The sequence below is a fragment of the Delphinapterus leucas genome, chromosome 12, assembly GCF_059928025.1.
Source record: "Delphinapterus leucas isolate spDelLeu-1000000601 "Yukka" chromosome 12, BTC_Dleu_Yukka2, whole genome shotgun sequence".
NCBI classification, from domain to species: Eukaryota; Metazoa; Chordata; class Mammalia; order Artiodactyla; family Monodontidae; genus Delphinapterus; species Delphinapterus leucas.
Window position 1 is genome coordinate 46,030,313 of NC_143140.1, and position 26,255 is coordinate 46,056,567.

Consider the following 26,255-nt stretch of genomic DNA (forward strand, 5'->3'; position numbering starts at 1 on the left):
AAAGTTTTGCTTTTTCTAGAAATTTGTATACTGTAGTCATATAAAATTAAATTTTGCTTCTGGCTTTTTTCAATTAGCGTAATACTTCTAAGATTCCTCTACATTGTTATATTTATCAGTAGTTTTAATCCTTTTTACTTCTGAGTAATATTCCATTGTGTGGATATACCATCGTTAACCCATTCATCAATTGATGGACATTTGGGTTCATTTCAGCTGTTAAATATTATAAATAAAGCTGCTGCTTTGAGTATTCAAATACAAAAAAAAAAGTGGTTATAGAATTTAATCTCCAGCCTCCCCTGCCCTCCCAAGTTGGTGGGTGGGGCTGCAAGTTCCAACTTTCTAAACACTTGGTCTTTCTGGGGACCAGCCATGTCCTGAGGTTATCTTGGGGCCCTACCCTGCGTTCATTAGCATATGTGGGATGGAAAGAGGCTCATTATGATAAACAGAAAACACTCTATCACTTAGGAAATTCCAAGGGTTTTATGAGCTCCGTACTAGGGACTGTGGACCAAGGGCAAATATGTTTCTTATACCACTCTGGTAGACATCTCAAATTGCTGGAAACCTTATGGAACTCTCAACCTATGCCTCCAGCTTCAACATGAACCCAAGCCTTGTTCTTGGTCCTATGAGGCCTAGGGTTCCAAGAGACCCTTAGTCCAGTTCTCTTTTGCAGGCTGTAAGCCCCCTGTATTAGTTAGGGTACAATTTAGGCCTCCGTAACAAAGAGACCCTAAAATACACTGCTTGAAAAGCAAGATAGACATTTATTTTACATAAAAATCCCGGCAGGTGGTCCAGAGCTGGTTTGGCAGCTCAGCATTGTTAGGGAACTTTGCTCTGCTTTGCTCAGCATTCTGTGCGCCTCTCCTTGCCAGGTTGGCTCTTCCAGCTGCAGTCATGGCACTTTCTTTCCAGTCAGAGGGAGGGAAGGGAAGGGGAGGAGTGGGATTCGCCCTTTCCCTTTAAGTGCTCCAGAGCGGAGCTGCACACATTTCAGCTTACATCCCATTGTTCACATGACCATCCTGGCTGCCAGAGAGGCCAGGATATGGAATATTTCACTCGGCAGTCTTGCACCCAGCTAAAACCTTTGTTCAGAAAAAGGGAGAGCAGTTATTAGAGGATAGCTCTGCCCTATCCCCAACAGTCATGGTATATTTAAGGATTTTTTTTTTCCTTCTTTAGAAAATGATGGAAATAATGTTGTGACTGTTAATTCTTTTCCTAAATTAAGTAGTTTTCATATTATTGAAATAAAGGAAACATGGTATTCAATGGAACAAGAGAAACAATGGCAAAATACCCTTGTAAAATCTTTGTCTAAAAATGTGCCAGTTTGCTGCTCACTGAACCTGCCCCAGATAAGGAATGGAGTTATAACTGGACCTTACCGCAGACAATCAATTTTCTTCCCCAAGAAGCTAAAAAAAGGATTAACACACCTCCCTGCTTTGAAACAGACACTCTGTTGTGTCTCAACTCTTTGTGTTCCACCTAAAGGTGATGGAAAAGGGAAGGAGTCTCACAAGCAGTGTGCTGAATTCAATGTGGTAACATCTGAATGCTGTGTTGTTTTAGACAGCGAATAAAGAGGCAGTAGAAAACCCTTTGTGACTAGTGTCTAAGTCTCTGTCTTCGTACTGAAGAACCAGATTTAGGCCTAATGCAAAGAAAGGTACCACCCCTGCTGTGAAGAAGGATGTGACGAACCCAGGTGGCTCATTCATTGGAGTGGAGGCAAAGCAGACATTCCATTCTTCCTGGAAGAGGCGTTGTAGTGATAGCTTATGAGTTTGGGGTTTATTAAACTGAGACATTTATAAATATATTTATGTTACAAAATGTGTTTTATATTATTATTTTCATCAAAGTGATATTTACAACAACTGCTCAAATATAATTATAACTGGTTAAAAGTTTTAATGTGGCCATTAAGAAATAATGTAGAGCACTATGAAATATCTTCATTTCAGAAAGTCTAAAATTTTATATATATTTTTGTTTATAGCCTATACAGTTCAGACAGCCAAGAGTATGTCTCCAACTGCTGCTACAGAGGTTTATTCAAAAGCTTTAGCTGTTTGCCATGGACCACTGGACCACTATGACTTTCTGATCAAAGCTCGTGAGCTAAAGGACGATGAACATCAAAGAAGAGTCATACAGTGTTTGCAGGAATTACATGAGGACCTCAAAGGATACAGTATAGAGGCAGAAGGCCTTTTTTCTAAGGTAAGGTTTGTGTGACATTAAAGATTGAACAGTTAAAAATGTAAGCATTTAAAAAATGGATTAAATGCAGTTGGGTACAATGATGAAAGAGCTTGAAAATTTCCTACCAGTTCCTTTAAACAATCTCTGTTGGATCCCCATTTCTGACCTCTTGATGTTCCATAGCTTTCTTTCACCTTCAGCGGGATTCAGATAGCTTCATATTGAGGTATTTAAAAAAAAAACCCTAAATACCAGTCAAAGTGAAAACTTGTGTGCATTTCAAAGCTTCTCCCTCCCTCTAGGTTAGGCCTGGCCCAGGATCAGCAGCAGAGAAGAGGGGGTGACTTGTTCTTCTCTCTCTCTTCTCCTCTCTCTGCTCGCTTGGCTTCTCTAGGCTCAGAATGAGGGGGATAGAAGATTAGAGTGAAACAGCAGAGTCTGAAGTGACCATTTAAGGGCCTTTTGTGTGGTAGATGCTGACATGCTAGCTTTCTGTGAGGGGCACTGGGTGGATTCTTCAGGACTCCCATGAGGACCTCCCTGCTGCTCCCCTCTGTGACTGACCTCTTACGACTCTAACGGAACACCTCACACCACTACATGGGGCTGAGACGGCCTTGCCCTTGCACTTAGCCTTCTTAGAGGGGTCCTTTCGGGACAGCGCTAACCAGGTCACCTTTATGGCATCTACTTAGGCCACGGGAAGTATAACATCTCATTTCTCCAACCCCTTCTGCATGGGCAGCTTCAGTCAGTCTCCTGCCCTTGGACTTCTGCAGATATAAGAAGCAAGCACCAGTGTCTGTCTTTGTCCTGTGCACCCCTATACTCCTGGGGACACGTGTCAAGTTCTTCCATGAGTTCTTTCACACCCTGCTTTGGTAGCTGTCTGTAGATTTTCTCACCTAAATGAGTATCCACCCCATTTTTTCCTTAATGCTAATCTCCTTGGGTGTTTCTCTTGGGGACCCCCTGCACTTGGCATGAGGTTCATCTGGGGGAAATGCCACAGAATTCTTTACCCAGCTAACAGCTCTCTGCCTTGATTACTTTGGTTTTAGGGCTTTTTGACTTTTTTTTTTTCTCTTTTTAAGTAATTCCTGCATGGATACAATTAGTGCCTCTCTTTAGTGTGTAGGGGGACCTGTCTCCCCTTGTCCTCAGCTTTGAGTTTTTGCTGAAATTCTGAGACACCAGGAAAACTCCCATTCCTTATCCTGCTGTAGAAGCCATTGTCATCAGTGGTGTCATCCTCAAATCATGAGGGGTATTAATAGTTATAAGAGTTAGAATATTGTTCAACCTAAGAAACTACTTTTCCTTTAACTGACTGACCAAACCTCCTCCCCCCACCCCGCTACACAAATATTCTTTTATTATAAAATCTTTATAAGAAAGGTATTGTATAACAATGTGTTAGTAGTACTTTATTTAAAAACTCTACTGAAAGTAATTTTACGTTTTAAAAAGCACTTCAGAGTGTAATGAAATAGTTTTCTTTTTATATAAGGAAAAGGCTGCCATTGTATTAACATCTTTTGGTTAAAAGGAATAGAGAATTATTTAGGTCTGAGAGAGAAATGGAGATGTAGAATAAGATTACATAAGAAAATAGCAATGAAGGGCATCTCCATCACTCAGCCAGGCCTCACAGAGCCTGTGCCAGCTTTCAGCAGTGTCAGCGGCTCTGAAAGCTTTGATGACTTGTAGTAGGAGGTACCCATTGATTCTCCAGAACCCTGCCATTCACATAATCTGCTTACTCTTTGTTCCTTTTCCCCATGCCCTTACCCACTTCTGTTCATTCTACCAGCTTCTCGGTTCTTTTCCTGTATCCATGGTTTAAATTCCTGAGTAAAAATCTGACAGTCCACCCCAACACTTCATCCCTGTTTGGGCAGAGCTTTCACACCAGTTTTCCAGAGGCTGCTAGTTAGCACAAAGATTGGATCTCTGTATAAGGTGCCATCCAGGGCTCCCGTGAGCAGGGCGGTTTTCCTCAGAAGTGGACTGTGAGTGTGGGAGCCAGAGTGTGTTAGCTAATCCAGAACAATGGTTATGGGAAATAATGATGAATTATCCCTTTTGATGGCCAACCTTTTCTCTTTTTCCTGTGTTTCCAAAAGTTGATGGGTGAGTCAAGAAGCAAAAAGTTTGGAAAATACAGATTGCTTAGGTACTGCATACCTAATTATAGTTTGCAATACAGGAGGTCTTCCAAATAAAATAACAACTTTGTTATGTATCACAGCCAGGAAACAAGATGTTTTACTTACCAGATTTTTTTTTTGTTATCTGAAAGTTGAATTTCTCTCATGACTGTTGTATCTTATTCCCTTTCTAGCCCTCTCCCTTTTGGAAATACAGTCCTTTTCCTCCTCCCCACTCTGTATCATCCCTAGGGCTCATCTTACAGGGGGTGGTGAACTTCCATTCCTTAATAAAATATTCCTTAAATTAACTTATCTGGTTGCCAATTCAACAACCTATTTTTTTTCTTTAAAATTATTATTTGGCTCTTCTTAAGGGTATTTTCCCATACTTCCACCTTTGATTTATAAATTGGCTATGCTGGATTTGCCTAGTAAATAGATAGCTATTTAGCAGTAAGTAAATGCAGTACTTTCTATCTAGAGGCCCTGGTTTTATTGGGTAATTCTTATGTAAGGAGGAAATTTGACAAGTCAGGTAGTTTCAAATGTGTCTAATGAAAGCTTATATTTGTTAAATCCCAATGCATATGTGAATGAATGTTTAGTAAATGGATCGACATCTCTTTATGATAGTATTTGTCCTATAGTTTCTTTAGCCCACCAACTCATTGTTTTTCAATGTTTTTCAAACATTGAAAAAGATCCAAATATCAAATGTATTTTCAATAAAACATATATAAAAGCTTTAGTTTTGAAGATTCTAAAGGTGCCACAGACCTACTTCTTCTACAAATAAAGACTGATATGCTGATTATCAGAGAAGGAAACTTTGGACTGTTAGGTTTTCCAGCAGTGGAACTTTGTTAGTATGTAGAGTTCTTGATTTTGGTAAATAGGGTTTATAATTTCATGGACATTTGATTTTTCCCCCAGCTTTATTGAGATATTATTGACAGATAACATATGTAAGCTTAAGGTGTGCAATGTGATGATTTGATACCTGTATACATTGCAAAATGATTACCATAATAAAGTTAGTTAACACCTATATCCCTTCACATAATTACTGTTTCTCTTTGTAGTAAAAACATTTAAGATCTACTCTTTCGCGGGCCTCTCACTGCTGTGGCCTCTCGCGTTGCGGAGCACAGGCTCCGGACGCGCAGGCTCAGTGGCCGTGGCTCACAGCCCTAGCCGCTCTGAGGCATGTGGGATCCTCCTGGACCGGGGCACGAACCCATGTTCCCTGTATCGGCAGGCGGACTCTCAACCACTCCGCCACCAGGGAAGCCCCTAAGATCTACTTTTTTAACGACTTTCAAGTATATAATACTGTATTGTTAATTATAGTCACCATGATTCCCAGAACTTACTCATATTATAGCTGAGAGTTTGTACCCTTTGACCAGTATTTTACCATTTCCCCTACCCCACAGCCCTTGGTAACTACCATCCTATGAATTACGCTTTTTAAAAATTCTGCGTGTAAGTGAGAACATACAGTATTGTCTTGTCTGACTTATTTCGGTTAGCATATATGGGCATTTGATTTTGATGCAGATGTTTAAATATTCATTTTGGTGGACTTGTTAAAAAAAATTGTACTCCTAAGAAACTTTCTGTAAGGGTAAGCCATAATGTTAGAGTAAAATGCACCTTCTTCACAAAATGCCAGAATTATTAGTCAGTGAGAAAAAATTGGTGGCAGACTATTAGGCTGCTTTCACCTACCTACATAAAAATGTTTTCTTTAGTAAAAATTTGAAAAAGTTATGAGCAGATGACTATGCTATATGAGCAACAGACTATAAAGAATAAGCATTTATGAATACTTTACTTTTGTTATCAAATAAAACTTATAGCCAGGTTAATCTGACACATTTAATGTATGCATAATTGTTATTGTGCTGTGAGGTAATTAGGCATAAATGGTAAGTAAGTAGTTCATGTAAATCACTATAACTAGAATTACTTTTACACAGCCAAATCAAGCATTTCTAGAGTCATGGAGGGAGAGAATTAAAGAGTGTGGAGCTACTCTGAAAATCTCTGTTTCCATTAATCAGGTGTATACAGGCAGCCAGGTTTTTTCATCTCTGGGGAGGATAAACCATAGCCAGAGAGACCTGGGAATTGGGAAGAGGAGTGGGGAACAAAATTCCTTTTCCTTTTCTCCTGCTCTTCACAAAATAATTTTGCTTTTCCCTCATGAGAAATTATTATTTCAAACTTCCTTTTACAACCTATGGTCTTTTATTTGGATACCTCTCCTCACTCTGCCAAGAACAATGCATATAGCAGGTAGAGACGACCTGTGCTGCCTTGAATCCGGCTCATCTAAGGTCTTGGTGCTTTCCGTGATCTGGCTTCTAGCATCTGGAGGCCATGAATAGGATACCTGGAATGCTGGGCTGTGGAATTTTCTCTCAGGAGATGCAGGAGGCCTATTGTCTGGGTCCCTTCAGTTATTTATCCAAGACTAGGCAGTTGCTGGTTTTTCCTCAGTTCCTCCCTTCTCTCCCCCAGCTAAGGAAGTGAGAACTTATACTCTCCGTTCCTCTTCTTAGAATTGGCATTTCCTATAGGTGAAGTAGGTTGAGCAGTGTGATTTAGGTAAAGCCTCCCTGTTTCCTGGTAATTTATCCTTCAGAACATCATAAGCAACACTGAGTATGAAATAGACATCTATAGCTACAGCTTTATTAAAGACCAGAAATATTTTTAAATGAATATTTTCTTGTATCAAATTTTTATGAAAGCCGAAACAAAAGATTATGTCCTAACCCAATGACGGAATTATTTGTAAGGAAGTGAGTCAAACTGCATTGTTTTTTGAGAACTAACACATGCCAAAGACTCATTTAAAGTCTGAAATTTGAGAGAGTGTAATGGGCCTGCTTCAGTCTCCAGAATAATTAACAAATGTATCCAATTACATTTTAAGTTTTGTCATGGTTCTGAAGGTAAAATTATGTCGTCAACGTAGATGAGAATGTCTTTTTTTTTTTTGAGTTTTTTCTTCCAGTTTTATTGATATATATTTGATATATAGCACTGTATAATTAAGGTATAGAGCATACTGATCTGACTTACATGCATAATGAAATGATTACCACATAAGTCCGGTGAATATCCATCATCTCCTGTAGATACAAAATAAAAGAGAAAGAAAAAAATACTTTTTTTCTTATGATGAGAACTCTTAGGGTTCACTCTCCTAACAACTTCCACATATAACATACATGAGCGTTAATTATATTAATCATGTTGTACATTACATCCCTGTTATTTATCTTATAACTAGAAGTTTGTACTTTTTAACCACCTTCATCCAGTTCTCCCCCCCCACCCCCTTGCCAGATGAGAATGTCTTTTATAAATTCCTTAAAATAAATTTAAAGGAAAGGGGTATAGCCCTATTTTATAATGTCTGAGATAGGAATTTTATCTGTCATTGTCCGCCAAAAATGACTACTTTGGTTATGGCAGCAGAATTATGTAGGCCATAAGGAGGCATTAGAGCCATGGAATCTATGCTGAGATTCTGGTCAGGTCTCTAGATCAGGGGTTGGCAAATATTTTCTGTAAAGGACCATGTAGGAAATCTTTTAGGGTTAGGGGGCCATATGATCTCTGTCATAGCTATTCAGTTCTGCCATTGTAGTCAGAGTAGCCATGGATAATTCAAAAATAAATGTATTCTGATAAATATTTATTTAGAAAAACAGATGTCAGACTGGATTTAGCCTATAGGCCATAATTTGCCAACCCCTGCTATAGATGGATGACTGCTTCCTGACTAGATTTGAGGGCTGGTGGGAGACCATTAATAGTATTCAAGGTTCTCTTGGAACTGTACTTAGTCTAGCTTTCCAATCTGATTTTTCATTACTTCCCTTTATGTATACCTGCCTCTAGTCAACAGAACTATTCACTGATTTATTATATAGACAAACAGACAAATGGAACAAAATAGGAAGTCTAGGAGATACATGGAGACTTGATATACCATTGAGTTGACACTGAAAATCAGTGGGAAGAAGATGGTCTAGTCAGTAAGCAGGGATGAGACAATTGATGATCTTTGTGAAAAGGAAAATAAAATTAGGCACCTACCTCTCTGAACATAAACATAAATTCCATAGAGTCAGTGTTCTAAGTTTAAAGTGAAATTTTAAAACTTCTTGAAGAAAATATAGAGGGTTATCTTTGTGAACCTGGGGAAAGGAAGACTCTCTTATACAAGATATGAAAGTTTAAATTATAAAGGTAAAGTTGGATACACTTGACTCTACTAAAATTTAAAACTTCTAGTCAACAGTAAGCACCATAGAAAGGTGAAAAGGCAGACCACAGACTGGGAGAAAATATTTGCATCAAAAGTAATTGACTAATAGATTGACTATAATAATTGACTGTATATATCTAGAATATATAAAGAACTCCTACCAAAAATAGAAAAAAAAATCAAACAACTTAGTAGAAAAATGGACAAAGAAGAGTCTGTTTTGGGGTGATAACTAGCAGATGCCACAAAAATAGATAAGTAAATCAGAACGTATTTTTTAAAATGGAATGTTGAGATGATAAACTTCAAAATCAGGATTGTTAACTCTGAGCAAGAAGGGCACAAAGGGGGGGCTTCAACTCTATCTAATGTGTTATTAAATTTTGGAATAAATATTTCAAAATATAAAGATTTGATAAAGCTGAGTGGCAGGTAACCAGGTATTCAATATTTTCTCCAATTTAGCGTGTTTATAATATTCCATAATAAAAGTATTTTTAAGTGTAACTGTGAGATATTTCAACAGGTTAGTTGATTTAAGAAAATAATTTTGAGGAAATTATAACTTTTCCTGATAATATAATTCTAGACTCTACTAGTTCAGCATTTGCTTTTTACAAATAGACTGAGTGAGGAAGGGGTATTATTAGCTCAAAAAGTACTCAGCAAGACATAGGGAATATCTTAGTAAGAGGTTTTTAGCGATGAAACTTCTTTCCTCTTTCTGGAATCTCATGAGCTGAGTTTTCTTGGCCTTAAATCTTTTTCATGAATGCCAGATGTTTCTGAGTTCTATGTACATTGGACTTAATCTTACCCCATGTTCAGCAGAGTTTGTCTTTTCCAGGTAATGTGTCCATTTTACATACTGGGGAAATAATTAGCCAAGTGTCTTCTTGTCCTTTAGGAGATTAATACATCTTCAAGGTGAGCACTGGGGAAAGAAGTTCTATTGTGTAGCTGGGAAAAGCAAATGATTTTTCATTTTACAGAAAAATTTATCATGCTTAGCTAGAAAATGTATCTCTTTGTTTATCAGAATGCCTGGAATTATCATATATAAATTCAGTTCAACAACAACAAGAAGAGTTGGTCCTCACTATGTACTATGTATCCATGGAGCCAAGGATACAGGTGTAATTAAGGTTAATTAAGGTGTATGTCCCTGTCTCTTGCCAGCCTCATCTGTCTTTGTTCTCTGCTGGCAATAAAAGCAGCAGCTGTGACAAGCTACTTGATTGTTAGACAAGACTGGGGCCTTCTCTTGCCTTTGGGTCTTTGTTAAGGCTGCCTGTCCCCCCATCCTTTTACTGTAGCCCGTCTCACATGGCCCACCTGGTGACCACATGCTCCTTTAGTAAATACCATGTCATTGTTTTCTGGATCTTGTAGGTCTGCAGAACTTAGCTCACTGCCTGATACAAAGTAGGTGATCAATGCTCAATCCATGTTTCTGGAATAAATGAAAAAAACATGAAGATTTGAATGAATAACAAAGCAATCACTGAAGATTCACAAAATAATTCTCTGCTGACTCTGAAGGCAGTTGTCCTGGTGGCTGTGAGCCTATCCATATGTCTGTGTGAGAGCATAGGTGTCTCTGTCAGTTTTTTTGTTTTTTTAAAAAAATTTATTTATTTATTTATTGGTTGCGTTGGGTCCTCATTGCTGTACACGGGCTTTCTCTAGTTGCGGTGAGCAGGGGCTACTCTTCGTTGTAGTGCGTGGGCTTCTCATTGTTGTGGCTTCTCTTGTTCTGGAGCATGGGCTCTAGGCACATAGGCTTCAGTAGTTCTGGCGCATGGGCTCAGTAGTTGTGGCTTGCGGGCTCTAGAGCGCAGGCTCAGTAGTTGTGGTGCACGGGCTTAGTTGCTCCACGGCATGTGGGATCTTCCCAGACCAGGGCTCAAACCCGTGTCTCCTGCATTGGCAGGCGGATTCTTAACCATTGCGCCACCAGGGAAGCCCTCTGTGAGTTTTTATATTCACTTGCTTCTCTGTGGACATGTTTGTGTTCTCATTTCCTCCATAGTGTCAGTTCTTTGAAAATCCAGGAGAAGCCTGGCAGGCCACTTTAATCCCTCAAATTCAGAACCTCAACTAGGTTCAGACTGAGGAATATTTTCCACATCCTTCTTTTGATAAACTCCAGGTAGGTTTGAGAATTATGCTTAAGTCCTGGACATCCCTCTGAACAAGTGGTGGACTGGAGTAGGTCACACCTAGCTTATCTTCACCTAAGCTGGTCCAGAATTCGAATATCAGGAGTGAGTGAACTGGAAGGATTTGCTGGAGAAATTGCCTCCTGTCATTTGTCTCCCACTGACGCACATAGGCACTTAGAAATGCTTGTTGCTTGAATGCATGCAACATTAAAAAGTCATTTGCATCTTCAAATTCTGTTATAATCAGAAATTGAGCCATTTCTTATGCTAGTTGTAGAGGTTTAAACTCTGCCCCCCACACTTGTTTATTATTTAGGTACTTAAAAGGCTTAATTATACTAGTAAACTGAACAAATTGGTGTACTTTAGGTTACAAGGGTTCTTTTGCAAATCAGCTGATGGCATTTAAAAAAAGATTTTCATTTAAAGAGCATTTGTGGGTGCTAACATATAGTTCAGTTCTTTAGCTTTAATGATCGTCTTAGAAACCTGAAGTGATCTACTTTTATTAAACAGTGGTCTATGTTGAGAATGATATAATGCTTGTTTTTAAAAGATGTAATTATGCTCTGTATTCCAGCTGGAATCACTGTCTATCATTTTAGGAGTTAGTAATGGAATGGTGAGGGGAGTAGGGAGAAACAGGAAAAGGAGTATTCCTACATTTTAAACAAATGAAACCAACTCTTTATTTTAAAGCATCACCCTTATTATCTAATTGTCCTAATGGAAATTATACTTGACTAGCAGGTAGACAGTAACCCAGAAAGGTGGAGGACATGCTGTTTTAATTTATAACTTTGATGAGAATCACCTTGGATTTTTTTTTTTTTTTGCGGTACGCGGGCCTCTCACTGTTGTGGCCTCTCCCGTTGTGGAGCACAGGCTCTGGACGCGCAGGCTCAGCGGCCATGGCTCACGGGCCCAGCCGCTCCACGGCATGTGGGATCTTCCCAGACCGGGGCACGAACCCGTGTCCCCTGCATCGGCAGGCGGACTCTCAACCATTGCGCCACCAGGGAAGCCCACCTGGGATTATTTTTAATGCTAGAATTTTAATATCATAAGGAACAAAGGATAAAGTTAGAATGATTAAATCAAAATATTTGGAATGATGGATGGCAAATGTTTACTTTGCAGAAGTTAAAGGAATAGTTTTGAAAGCAATTGTCTAAAATGCAAATATGTAGATATTTTAGAATAATTTTAGACTTAGTTCAAAAGTAAAAGTAATACAGTAATTAATCACCTTACCAGATTTTGTTTTGTTTTTCGCAACTTTTTATTTTGAAAAATTTCAACAGTACACTTAAAAGCACTAATGGTTAACATTTTGCCACATTTGTTTTCTTTTTCTCTCTCTCTCTCTCAATATTTTTTCTTTAATCATCTGAAAGTAAGTTGTAATATCATAACACTTGACCTCTAAAAACATCATTATGTATTTCCTAACAAGGACCTTTTCCTGAATAACTATATTACCATTATCACACCCAAGAAACTTAACATTGATGTAATGATATCTAAAATAGGGCCACCCGATTTAGCAAACAAAATTACAGCATGTCCAGATAAACCTGAATTTCAGGTAAATAATGAATAGTTTTTTAGTGTATATATGTACCATGCAATATTTAGGACATACATGTACTAAAAAATTATTTGATATCAGTGTGAAATTCAAATTTACCTGGCATCCATCCTGTATTTTATCTGGCAATCCTAAATATGAAGCCCATATTTAGATTTCTTCAGTTGTCCCCCAAATGTTGTTTTAACTGTGTGTGTTTGAATCCAGTAATCATGCTTTACATTTGACTTTGTCTAATAAAATTTTGATAGAATAATTGTCAGATATTTACTTTAAAAAGTATAGTCCTCACGTTCAAAAGATTCTCTATGTGGAAGTGGGCTTTTATGTATATAAAATTCAAATCATAAAATTTTTACTAAATTTAGTGGTTTGGAGTGCATCACTAAATGCATAACAGCTAGGACCCCAAACACTTGTGACATCAGCACATTTCCTTATTGGACAATTGGCAATTTATTCATATCATTTAAAAAAATTTTAATGACATTTTTCTGATAGCTGCTTTTCTTATTATCTTCCCTTTTGATTTAGTATATAGTATTGTAATACTTATTATAGTAAGTCTCCTAAACTTGACATACTCTCTTGACTAGATACCTATGAGTTTAGTTTTTTTTTTTTAGATTCCACATATAAGTGAGTTCATATGCTGTCTTTCTCTGTCTGATTTATTTCTCATAGCATAATGTCCTCAGTGTCCATCAATTTGTCACAAATGTGGATTTCTTTCTTTTTTAATGGTTGAATAATTTACATTGTGTGTGTGTATAACACTTAAGTTGTTTCCATGTTTTGGCTATTGTAAATGATGCTGCAATGAAAAAGGAGTTGCAGATATCTTTTTGAGCTAGTGTTTTCATTTGGATAAATTTCCAGAAGTGGAATTGCTAGATCATATGGTAGCTCTATTTTTAACTTTTTGGGGAACCTCCATACTGTTTTCCATAGTGGCTGCACCAATTTACATTCCTACCAACAGTGCATGAGGGTTCCCTTTCTCCACATCCTCACCAACACTTATTTCTTGTTTTTTCGGTAATAGCCATTCTAACAGATGTGAGATGATATCTCATTGTGGTTTTGATTTCATTTCCTGATGATTAGTGATGTTGAGCATCTTTTCACATGCCTTTTAGCCATGTGTATGACTTCTTTGGAAAGAATGTCTGTTCAGATTTTCTGACCATCTTTTAATTGGATCGTTTTCTTGCTGTTGAGTTGTATGAGTTGTTTGTGTATTTTAGATACTAAAATATCACATATGATTTGAAAATATTTTTTCTCATTTGGTAGGTTGCCTTTTCATTTTGTTGATTGTTTCTTTTGCTTTTTAGTTTGATAAAGTCCCATTTGTTTATTTTTGCTTTTGTTGCCTTTGCTTTTGATATCAAATCCAAAAAGTCATTGCTAAGACCAGTGTCAAGCAGCTCACCACCTGTGTTTTCTTTTAGGAGTTTTATGGTTTCAGGTCTTATGTTCAAGTCTATAATCCATTTTGAGTTGGTTTTTGTGTATGATATAAGTAGTGGTCCAGTTTCATTTTTTTTTTCATGTGGCTGTCCAGTTTTCCCAACACCGTTTATTGAAGAAACTATCCTTAAATCTTGGCTTGTTTGTATACCCTTGGCTCCTTTGTATACCCTTGGCTCCTTTGATATAAATTAATTAATCATATATGTGTGGATTTATTTCTGGGCTCGCTGTTCTGTTCCATTGATCTGTATGTCTGTTTTAATACCAGTACCATACTGTTTTGATTACTATAGCTCTCTTTTGAGAATAGATACTTTCAGATACTTTGATAAATACTTATATCAAACCATTAAAATGGCCTAGTAAAATATATTATGACATCAGTTAGAATGCTTTCAGTTGCGAATAACAGAAAACCCAACTAAACTAGGTTAAATAATACAAGTAATCATTGGCTCATGTAGAAGTCCAGGGATAAGTATGCTTCAGGTGCAGTGTATTAGGCCCCTGACTCTATTACTTACTTGGAAATCTTCTTGATCTTGCCTTCTTGATTATTTTGGCTTTGTGTTCAGCTTGGCTTATCTCAAAGTAGCAAACTAGCATCACATCTACACAGCATACTGCCCAGAAGACTGGAGCTTCTCTTTCACCTAGAGTTGAACAACAGAACTCTGCTTGACTGAACTTAGTCATAAGCTCACCCTTGAACCCCTCATCCAGTTGTGGAGGATAGAGCTGGGAGTGGGATCATTCTCACCTAAAGGACATGGCTACTGCACAGGTATAGAAGATTGTTGAGAACAATCTGAAAGCCCTGAGGCGTGTCCCTCCATTTTGTCAACAAATCTGTTTCGCTGGTTAGTTCACTCTTCTCTGTAACGATTCTCTATAGCCTTCTTAGCTCCCTTCAAGCTGAACTACACTTCCCCTATCACTTTCAGCAAATGTCTACATCTTTATAAAGAGAAAACAGAAGGCATTGGGTTGGACCTCCTTCCACTTCCTATGTGAAATTGCAATCCCAGAAGTTTGGGTGGACGTGAGGGAATGTGAGGGAAAGTCAATATCTTAGTATGAGATTTTTCTATTTTTAGCTATCCTTCCATCATTTATTTCTAATTTTATTCCATTTTGGTTGGACTACAGTGATTCTTTGGAGTTTATTGAGGTTTCCTTTATGGCTTGGAATATGCACAGTATTTGAAAATGTGCTCCATGTTCTTGAATGTATTCTTGATTTGTTTGGTAGAGTTTGTATAGATATAAAATAGCTTAAGTATACATTAATGTTGTTCAGATCTTTGAGAAGGGTGTGTCAAAGGGTGCGATGTTTCTTCTTAGTGGTCCATGGGTTTGGATAGAAGCAGGTATCAGTACATGAAGTTTACAGTCTTCAGCATGAGTGAGTGCGCCTTGTGATTAGGTGTGCAGAGGTGGGCAGTGAGTGGGAACTCCCCAGTGCCGTGTCCTGCACCCAACAGATAAGGAAATGGCTGGTTGTAGAGTTGATGTGGCTTACCCAGAGTCACATAGCTAATAAGTAGCCGAACCAGAATTTGTACCCAGATCTTTTGAGTTCAACTCTAATACTCTTTCCTTATATCTTTTATGCTTAGTGGAGGTAGGTGATAGCTTTCCACTGTCTTCCAACATCATCCTTAAGCTTACCATCTGCACAATCTGTAATACAGTATCACTGGATCCTTATCAAAAACACGTTAGAGAAGGTGTCATCATCCTACTTCACAAATTCCCTAAGGTATAAGTAACATGAGAAATCTTACAACCGGCCACTAGAGAAGCTCATTCATGTTCAGATCTTCAAGTCTTTGTCTAGTCAGTGTTAAGTAGGTGTATTTTAGAGGTTGGGCGTGTATCAGAGCGCTGTCAGGAAACTGTTCACAGCACTTTAAAGACTGAGTCAAGAGATGACTTAGAGAGTCATGGGCAGGGCAGGCCTAAGGCAGCAAACAAAGGGTGGAGGAGTGAAGGAGGAGCCTGCAGAAAGCTGTAGCTGTGGCATGAGGACCTAATGATTATGGAGGGATGCAGCTCTGCTAGAGACACAGCACTGAAGCAGGGAAGCAACGGGAGAGAATGACCCGGATTTCTCTCCACCTCCTCCCTCCTATCTCCTGCAAGTAGTGCCTCCCAGGGGCTGAACCCAGCTAGCAGCCAGCCAGCAAGGTTGCCCCCAGGGTGGAGAGCAGGATGAAGGAGGCTTGTGGAGGATGGGAGCACATGTAGAACCCCAGCACCCAGGAACTATGCCAGGGTGGAGTGCTCTGAGACATAGGAACACATTACAGGAAATTAAAACATTGGGAAAGGAAATTTAATGGACCTGAAAAATAGGGTAAATTGTGAGAAAATGTAAATTAGGAGCATGTAAATTATGTGGGTGCCTGTGTCGTTATTTTGAAGAAAACTGTGTGAACCTAACTCTCCCTGAATTGACCACTATGAATAAAGAATTAAAAAACTTCTTTAGAACCCATTTTACAGCCTTCTAAATAGTCTTACTGTTCTCCATTCAATCCTCTGATTTTCCCCTTAAAATATAGAGTTTTAAATCCTTTGAAATAATTTCAATAATTTTTGGAAGACTGAAATTTTATGAGGAGAAAACTAACCTGCCTCTCCAAGTGAAAATACTTGGTGTGTATATAACATAGTTTAGATAGATGATGTCTAACATTTATTGTTAGAGGATTATCCATTGTGTTTATCAATTTATTTGGAGTAAAATCTGCTTCTTAAACAGTATTTATGCCATACGAGTTATTTGTGATCTCAGATGTTTGAGAATCTTTTCCTTTGATACTCTATAACCATATCTCTTTATCATCTTCTAAATATTGCCATAAAATATAATATAATATAAATTATATACGTAATAGATAATGTACTGTAATATTTGCCAAAGTGCTCTTTCAAAAATACGTTGAGTTTGGGTAAAACAGAAGATAGGCCCAAGTGATTTTTTTTTTTTTTTTTTTTTTAGCAGCATTGAGCTCTTCCCATGTCATCTTTTTCCCCCACCTTTGTTAAATTTTTGGCTTGAACTTCATTGGTTCAGCATATGTTGATTATATCATGACTAGATCCCAGACTGTTTCTACAAAATGTGATGTGAAGAATTGCTATAACATTTCCAGTTACCTTATGCAAAAATTTGCTTTCAAAAGATTTCTAATACATAGAATATACTTAGAGATTATTAGGTTGTATATAAGTTTTCTAATTTGAAGCTGTTCTAAAATTATTGAGGAGCATGATGCTTTTTTTCTGGCAAATTGAAAATAGAATAACCAATGTACAAGAATGGTTCACATAAGATATTACACCAAGACAAATTAAGAGGTTTTGGCAGGAGTGGCATCTGTTTTCAGCTGAGATTTAAGAATAGATCGAGAGTTAATGTGCAGAGGAACACAGGGAAGACATATCCACCTGGCAGAGTCAAAGCAAAGAAGATCCTTTTGCCTAAACCATGGTGAAGGTTCTTTTGGAAGGGGTGTGCTAGAGTCAGAGGCTGGATTTATAGAGAAAGCTGAGGGATAGGAAAGCGAGAGAGGTTTCTGAGGCATGCTGGAGTGAATCCACAGATTAAAAAACAAAAGCATTAGGTAGTGGATCCTGAAGTCTAGCTTTTGAAAATGTTCTCTGTCAAAATATTGACTGCTCTGGTTGGTGCTAAGTGGCATAACCTTCGCTTCTTTCTGCTTTTACCCTTTCTGAACTCTCTCAGCTCTGGCTCACCTTGGTTTTTGCACAGGTGTCTAGGAACTGTCATATAGTTTGAAGGTTACTCTTCTAAGTGGAGCAAAATTCAGGAAGGTAATTTGGGTTGATAATAATATCAGGCAAAGAGAAGTTCCATTTTGTTTCTTCCTTTGAGGCCTCCATCCTCCTGTTTTGGTCTGGACTTGATTGCTTTCTTGTCCTGCTTGTGCCACTGTGGTTCTAGAGAGCAGCCCTCCATCTTACCAGGGCATTCTCCCCAGGATCCTCTGTGTTTCATGGAGCCTAGGTGTTCCTATTTCTGTTGCGGAGGGTTTTTTGAGACCCTGTATGTATGGAATGTCAGTTTCCCATTTTCACACTTGATGGATAGATTGGAAATCACTGCCCCTCAAACTTTATTCAAGTTTTTATCGGTTGTTTGTGACCTGTCTCCAGCCAACCACTCCCCACCACGTTTCCCCCTGAACGCCCACCCCACTGCCACCTTGGACGTTTGTAGGATTTCCTTTATATCCCTGGTGTCTGAAATTTCAGGATTATGACTTGGTATGGGTCTTATTTCCCTCATTGTGTTGGACACTTATATAATCTGTCCTCCCAATCTTGAAATTTCATCCTTCAGATCTGAGAAAAATCTTAGGTAATTTCTTCCTCTCTTTTTTCTCTATTTTCTCTTTCTGGAATTCCTTTTGGTCAGATATTGGACCTCCTGAATTAATCCTGTAATTTTCTTATATTTTCCATCTTTCATTGTTTATTTGTTGTATTTCTTTAACATTTCCTCAAGCTTATCTTCTAATCCCTTTTCTGGAATTTTGTTTCTGCTACCATATGTTAAATTTCAAAGTGCTCTCTTTTGTTCTTAATATTCCTTTTAAAAATTGCATCTTGTTCCTGCTTTATAGTTTTAATAACTTCTTTTATTTTCCTCAGCCTATTAATTATATTGGTTACAGTTTTATTTTGAAGTTTCCTTTTGCTGTCTGTGTAGTCTCTGTTTCCTTGGAGTTTTTTGCCCCCTGTATATTTGCTGTGGTCTCCAACTTTCATAATGGGAGTTTTTCTGTTTTTTTTTTTTTCAAATTTCTGTTGATTCTTGGCTGTCAATTCGTTTTAGAGTCTTTTCAGATACTAATGAACTGATTGAAGGCTCCATCTTAAGAGGTTTGTTGACTAGTATGCTTTACTGTAAGGTGATCTGATAGGGACCCAGTTCTTTCTTTGGGAGAAACCCACACTAGGTGCCTTTGGGCCTTTATTTCTGGAAACCATTCACTTTCTTCAGAAAAAGTCTTCTGATCTCTTGTTTGCTGGGAATGAGCTAGGCTGCCATTGTTTGGGGAGCCCATTTGGGAAAGAGGGGGAAGATTACATGGTTAGTAAATTGTGAAGTGGATGTAAACTTAAGTTGTGTGACTTCAGAGCCTTGCTCTGAGCTATTATGACTCTTGCCTCCTATATTAAAACCTAAGTGGGGCTTCATAGCCTTTTATATCAAGTTTTTTGTACTTATTGTGTACAGTAGCCCATTTCAGTCCTGTATATATAGCACGGTTAGGAACACTATGTATATGATGATATTCGATTATTTCCATGTTGGAGATTTATAATTTGTTCTTAATTTGCAGCTTTTTTCAAGGAGCAAACCTCCAAGGGGCCTGTATGTTTATGGAGATGTTGGTAAGTGTGTTAAAATAAGTTTTAAGTGGTCCAAACAAAAAGTTTCCCAGCTTTCACTCAGGGATAACTTCCATTTCTATCCCTCAGTACACTACCAGCAGGAACAGGATGAGGTGAGGTAAAATAGGAGAGAGGAGAGGAGTGCGGTTATCTTAGTTTTTACTTTTATTTCTCATAGGGTGACTGCAGTTGAAGGCAGGATTAGTTAGCATGTTAGGGTGCAAACATTATTTAATGTATAAAGTCAGTTGATCTCAGGGAAGGAAGTCATTTCCAGATAGGTTATTAGATAAACCAGAATCTCATTGCTCAGTGCTGTTTGACTCAGGTTAATAACTTAAAAAAAATATGCTGTTTGTTTTTACTTGTTTTAAAAAATAAATTTATTTACTTACTTATTTTGGTTGCGTTGGGTCTTCGTTGCTGTGCGCAGACTATCTCTAGTTGCGGCGAGCAGGGGCTACTCTTCGTTGCGGTGCGCAGGCTTCTCATTGCGGTGGCTTCTCTTGTTGAGGAGCACGGGCTCTAGGCGCATGGGCTTCAGTAGTTGTGGTGCTCGGGCTCAGTAGATGTGGCTCGCGGGCTCTAGAGTGCAGGCCCAGTAGTTGTGGTGCACGGGCTTAGTTGCTCCGCAGCATGTGGGATCTTCCCGGACCAGGGCTCGAACCCGTGTCCCCTGCATTGGCAAGCGGTTTATTAACCACTGCACCACCAGGGAAGTCCCTGAGTAGATGTTCTTAACATATGAGTGGTAACATTTCCTTGGTCATGCACTGGCACAAAGACTCACATTTTCTTGGAAACCTTATGAGCTGTCACTTACTTTCTGGATTTTCCTAATCAGTTAATGTCTTTCTTCTTCCCTGACTTCATTCTTGCTGAAGTTGTCTGTTTCTGGTTTCTATTTCCTTCAATGAAATCTTTTTCTCCAGTTTTAAACCTCTCCCTGGTTACCCACCTTTACTGATGTCATGAAGGTGGCTCCTCCTTCCTGTGACCTTATGGCTTGTCCTTCAGTTCTTTACATACTCAAAATGCACATTTAATGTAACGAGATCAACAAATTTGCATTGTGAGGAAGTGGTGGCAGAGGTTCGTTATCTTAATAAGAATTTTAGGGTAAGAAAAATAATAGAAGTTGAATAAGTAGTTATACTGCCTTAAAGATCAAAATGTTCTTTTCTGGGTCCTCCCTCTTCTTCTGATTTGTTTACTAATGCCTCTAAATGCCTGTTTTACATTTATAGATTTAGCAAATCTAATAAAAAGTATTTAAAAAGTGAATGATAGAGATTCTTCAAACTTGCAGATTTTAAAAATGTGAAAGAAGCTCAAACTATTCTTTTTCTTAGTTCATTGGCTAATTGGTATTTTTGAGACCAATGTATGCTTCTTATTTAGAATCTGATTTATACGAGGTACTTGAGCAGTTTTGTGTGTCTGCACCTTTGGGCACCGCTAGCAGATCTCATTCTGTTGTCATCTCTTATTTTTTGCCTCTTTGGAGAACGTTTACTTCCTATACCTTCACTTTCATGTTCTGTCATTGCTAAAATCTGCATCTTTGTTTCTCTTGTTCCCTTAACCACTTAACCATAAATGGAGATGGTTAGCAAGGCACAACTGTTTCCACTTCTACAAAAGGACTTAAAAAAAAAAAAACAACAACAACTATGAAAGTTGTTGGATTTTTAGTTTGGAAAATACAGCCATATTCTAACGAATTGAAGGAGGTACAATAAATGTAATTTATCTGAATGTTTGAAGGGATTAGAAAAGATGTGTAACATGGGATATTCACATAGGCTGGGTGTGTGGCAATCTTTGGCTAGGAACATCTTCATAATGTAGAGAGGGGAAGAGAAAGGAATTCTGAAATAGGAAGTGAGATGAACATTTTGGTGGCCATACTCAGTTTAGTTTAGAATACTTACAAAATAGGTAATAAAAGATAGGTCAAATTCTCATTTTGCGGGGGCTCGCTGGCTGGGAGAATAGCCTCGGAATGCCTTTACAAGCTCTTATTCTTTATTATTTTTCTTTTTTAGACTTGGGAAACAGATATTAAATTTTAAAGAGACTTGGTGGAAAAGAGATGTCTGTTTCATAGCATCCCTTTCCCTCTCCTTATTCCTGCCCTTGGCTTGGACTCTGTCATGCCCACTTCACTCTACTCTGTCTTCATAGGTATGTTGAGATGATTGACTCAGATGGACCCTCAATACGGGAACCCCAGGAGCATTGATATCATCATGGTTCAATCTTGAAATGTTTTCATTAATAAAATGCTTATCATATCTCATGCAGAAGTCAAAAGCTGCAGTAGTAGTATTTTGTGGCTTCATTCTTACCCTACAGCTGGCTTTCTTACAACAAGGTTTCAGCTCTAAACTAGCAGAATGAGTGGTGATGGCAGGGTTAGTGATTTCTCCTGTACATTAGAAGAGAATAAGTACATTTTTGTTTGTCAGTCCCTTTTTTGCTGTCTCCTGGTTTAACCTTACCTGTTCCACATTGATAATTTCACCAGTGGAAAGCTAGACTGTTTTTAAGGTTAGGGGTTGGAAAGCAAAATTCTTCTTGGGTGGGAGGCAGTGGTGGAGGATACCACTTCCAGCTCCTTCTGCAGGAGGTCAGCTGTGAAAAGGGCACCACTAGAGGGGGCTCTCGAGTAGTCATTTTTTGGCTTCCCAACTATAGGCTTAAAAGTTAGAATTTAAAAGATTTTTAGGTTTTATAAATGACTCCCCTAGTAAGAATCTTATCCTGAGAAAATTACAAGGTTTTATTTAGGATTCTGTAGAGACCAAAGCAAAATTATGAAGCAGGTGAAATTTAGTGCTGGTTTCTTCCCTCCTTTTTTCCAACATCTGTCCTCATTCTTCCAGTCACTTGACAAATGCTTGTTGAGCACTTGCCTTGTGCCAGGCAGTCTGTTGTTTCTGGAAACGTAATGGTGAATAAAAGCAGACACAGCCTTTGCTCACCCAAAGCTTACAAACTGTGGCAATGGCTTTGAAACATTTTTAAACATGACTCACAGTAAGTAATATATTTTACATCCTGAGGTAGTATATGCTTGGGTGTGTGCACACCACACACATATATATACATACATACTTATAAACACCTTTGTCCTGTAAGATTTCCTACAACTTGGATTTTGCTGATGCATCTCTGTGGTGTGATGTGAGTCTTCCAACTTTGTCTTTTTCAAGATTATTTTGGCAATTCTGTGGCCTTTGCATTTCCATGTTCATTTTAGAATAAGCTTGTTCATTTCTTTAAAAAAAATCTGGGGATTTTGATTGGGATTATGTTGAAGCTATAGAGCAATGTCTACAGAGAATTGATAACTTAAGATATTGAGTATTCCAATCTATGAGCATGGTATATTTCTTCATTTTAAAATATCTTATTTATTTATTTATTTATTTTTGGCTGCATTGGGTCTCCGTTGCTGCACACGGGCTTTCTCTAGTTGAGGCGAGTGGGGGCAACTCTTCGCGGCAGTACGCGGGCTTCTCATTGCAGTGGCTTCTCTTGTTGCGGAGCACGGGCTCTAGGCATGTGGGCTTCAGTAGTTGTGGCTGACGGGCTCTAGAGCACAGGCTCAACGGTTGTGGCACACGGGCTTAGTTGCTCCGCGGCATGTGGGATCTTCCCGGACCAGGGCTCGAACCCGTGTCCCCTGCGTTAGCAGGCAGATTCTTAACCACTGCGCCACCAGGGAAGTCCCTAAAGTATCTTCTTTAATTTCTCTCAGTGGTGTTTTGTAGTTTGTAGTGCAGAGGTTTGCCATATTTTTTGATAAATTTATTCCCGTGTATTTTACTGCAAATGGTATTGTATGTTAACATTTAAATTTCCAGTTGATCACTGCTAGTGTATAGAATCAATTGATTTTTTGGATGACCTTTCTAAATTCAATTATTAACTCTTATAACTCCTGGTTATTTGGTAGCTTCTTCAGGATTTTTTGTGAACGTAATCATATCTGTGAATAAAGACAATTTAACTTTTTCCTTTACAATTTCTATGCCTTCTAGTTCTTTTTCTTGCCTCATTGCATAGCTAGGATGCAGTACAATGTTGAACAGAAGTCATGAGAGTGGATGTCCTTGCCTTGTGTCAGATTTTAGGGGAGAAGTGTTCAGTCTTCCCTAGTTAAATATGATGTTAACTGTAGGGTGTGTGTGTGTGTGTGTTTGTGTGTGTTTGTGTGTGTGTGTTTAATGTATTAGTTTTTTTATTGTGGCAACATATATATAATATAAAATTTATCATTTTAACTGTACAGTCCAGTGGCATTGAGTACATTGATATTGTTATGCAAACGTCACCACTATTCATCTCCAGAACATTTTTATCTTCCCAGACTGAAACTCTGTACCTATTAAACAATAACACCCATTCTATAACCCCCTCCTTCCCAGTCCCTGGCAACCACTGTTCTACTTTTGTCTCTATGAATTTGACAACTCTAGGGACCTCATGTAAGTGGGATCATATAATATTTATCCTTTTGTTTCTGGCTTATTTCACCTAGCATGGCATCTTCAAGATACTATGTCAGAATTTCATTCTTTTTTTTCTTTTTTTTTCGTTCTTTTTTAAGGCTGAATAATATTCCATTATATTGTATATACCAATTTTGTTTATCCCTTCATCTGTTGATGGATGTTTGGGTTGTTTCCATCTTCTGACTTCCGTGAATAATGCTGCTATAAACATTGATGAACAAATATTTGTTTGAATCCCAGCTTTCAATTCTTTTGTGTATATCCAGAAGTGGAATTGCTGGATCATATGGTCATTCTGTGTTTAATTTTTTGAGGAACTGCCATACTGTTTTCCATAGCAGCTGCACAATTTTACATTCCCACCATTAATATACAAGGGTCCCCATATTCCACACCCTTATCAATACATTATTTTTCTGTTTGTTGTTTTCATAATAGCTATCCTAATGGATGTGAAGTGGTATCTCATTGTAGTTTTGTTTTGCATTTTTCAAATAATTGGTGATATTGAGCATCTTTTCAGTGTAGGTTTTTTGGTATTTGTCCTTTATGAGGTCGAGGAAGTCTGCTTCATTTCCTAGTTTGCTGAGAGTTTTTATCATGTATGTGTGTTGAATTTTGTCAAAATTTTTTTCAAACGTTGTGAGATTATATAATTTTTATGTGTTGAATTTTATTTTGACAGGGAGTTAAATAAGTTACTTGCATGCCACTTTGATTCCTTTGAAGTATTTTTTTAATTGAAAATTTCATTGAGATAATTACAGATTCACATACAGTTATAAGAAGTAATTCAGAGAGATCTGTATACACTCATTTCCCCTCTAAGGCAACATTTTGCAAAACTATAGTAAAAATATCACAGCCAGGTATTGACATTGATACAATTCACCAATCCTGTTCAGATTTCTCCAGTTTTACTTGTATAGTCATCCCTTGGTATCCACAGGGATTGGTTCTAGGGGTCCCCAAGGATATCAAAATTTGGTGATATTCAGGTCCCTTATATAAAATGGCCTAGTACAAGGAATACAGTCAGCACTCTGTATCCATGAGTTTCACATCAGCTGTGCTGTACTCATTTATGTGTGTATTTAGTTCTATACACTTTATCACCTCTGTAGGTTCATATATCCATCACCACAGTCAAGATACTGAACAACTGTATCACCACAAGGATCCCTTGTATTGCCCATAATTTTATAACCATACATATCCACCCTCCATTTCTACATCCTGGCAGTCACTAATCTGTTCTCCATTTCTAAAATTCTGTCATTTCAAAAATGTTATATAAGTGAAAAAGTATGTAACTTTTTAAGATTGGCTTTTTTTTTTTTCCCACTCAGTGTAATTCATTGGAGAGTCATTCAAGTTGTTGTATGTATCAACATCTCTGGAAATTGTTTATCACTCAGTTTCCTAGGGGTTCATAACGCAGCTTCCCTTGCCTCACATCATGAAGTATCACCCTACGCATGAGCAGCTATTATTCAGCCAAAGACTCAAGAGTGTCCACCTGTTGGTTTCTGGAGCTCTTTCATTATATAGCTTCCTCCTCTCTGGCACTTTGCCTTGCAAATTTCACCTGCATTTTGGACTCCCATAATCCTGATCTCTCTTAACTCACTCAGACCTGGGTGTTTAACTTGGATTCACCTTCTCTGTGCAGCAATCTGGAAGCCTCCAAGCTAAAAGTTGGAGTGACATAGGGCTCATCTTCTTAATCCAGTTGTCTGTTGATGGGCACTTGGGTTGCTTCCACGTCTTGGCTATTGTAAATAGCACTGCTGTGAACATTGGGATGCATGTATCTTTTCAAGTTGGTGTTTTCATTGTTTCCAGATATATACCCAATAGTGGAATTGCTGGATCATATGGTAGTTCTATTTTTAGTTTTTGAAGGAGTCTCCATACTGTTTTCAATAGCGGCTGCACCAATTTACATTCCCACCAACAGTGTATGAGGAAAAGTTATAAAGATATATAATGTTAAACTGCCAAGTTCCATGAGGACAGGGATTTTTGTTAGTTTTGTTCACTGCCATTTCCTAATAAGCACCTAGAATAGGGCCTCACACATGGTAGGCATTCAATGAAAATATGTTGATTAAATAAATAAGAATATTTTATTTATGGTGATTTTGATATTCAGAAGTTTGAATTTTACATATTCTAGTTTATCAGTTTTTTCCTTTATGATTTCTCCTTTTTGCTTTTATTTTCAGAAACTTTTTATATGATGGTTTTGTTACATTTTAAGCACATTTTTGAAGAAGAGCACAATGATTATGTTCAAATATATATTGTTCACATTTTTTGTTAGATAATTCATGACTTCTTTTCTGGATCTATAAGTATACTATGCTTCATGCAGCAGAATTTGAAACTTTATTAATTCAC

General features: G+C 37.9%; 1 protein-coding gene across 3 annotated transcripts in view; it reads left to right on the plus strand.

The window, feature by feature from the left end:
• The window catches only part of AFG1L (AFG1 like ATPase), a 193,585-nt gene that overhangs the window by 28,450 nt on the left and 138,880 nt on the right, over nucleotides 1–26,255 (plus strand). For 2 of the 3 annotated variants that reach the window (XR_016395162.1, XM_022553925.2), the window contains exons 2-3: nucleotides 2,021–2,244; nucleotides 19,278–19,329. Coding sequence is in view for 2 of the 3 variants with exons in the window: in XM_022553925.2 (XP_022409633.1) it covers nucleotides 2,021–2,244; nucleotides 19,278–19,329 (276 nt within the window). In the remaining variant the exon portion in view is untranslated. The remainder of the gene's footprint in view (nucleotides 1–2,020; nucleotides 2,245–19,277; nucleotides 19,330–26,255) is intronic. The other variant, XM_089921918.1, reaches the window with a different exon arrangement.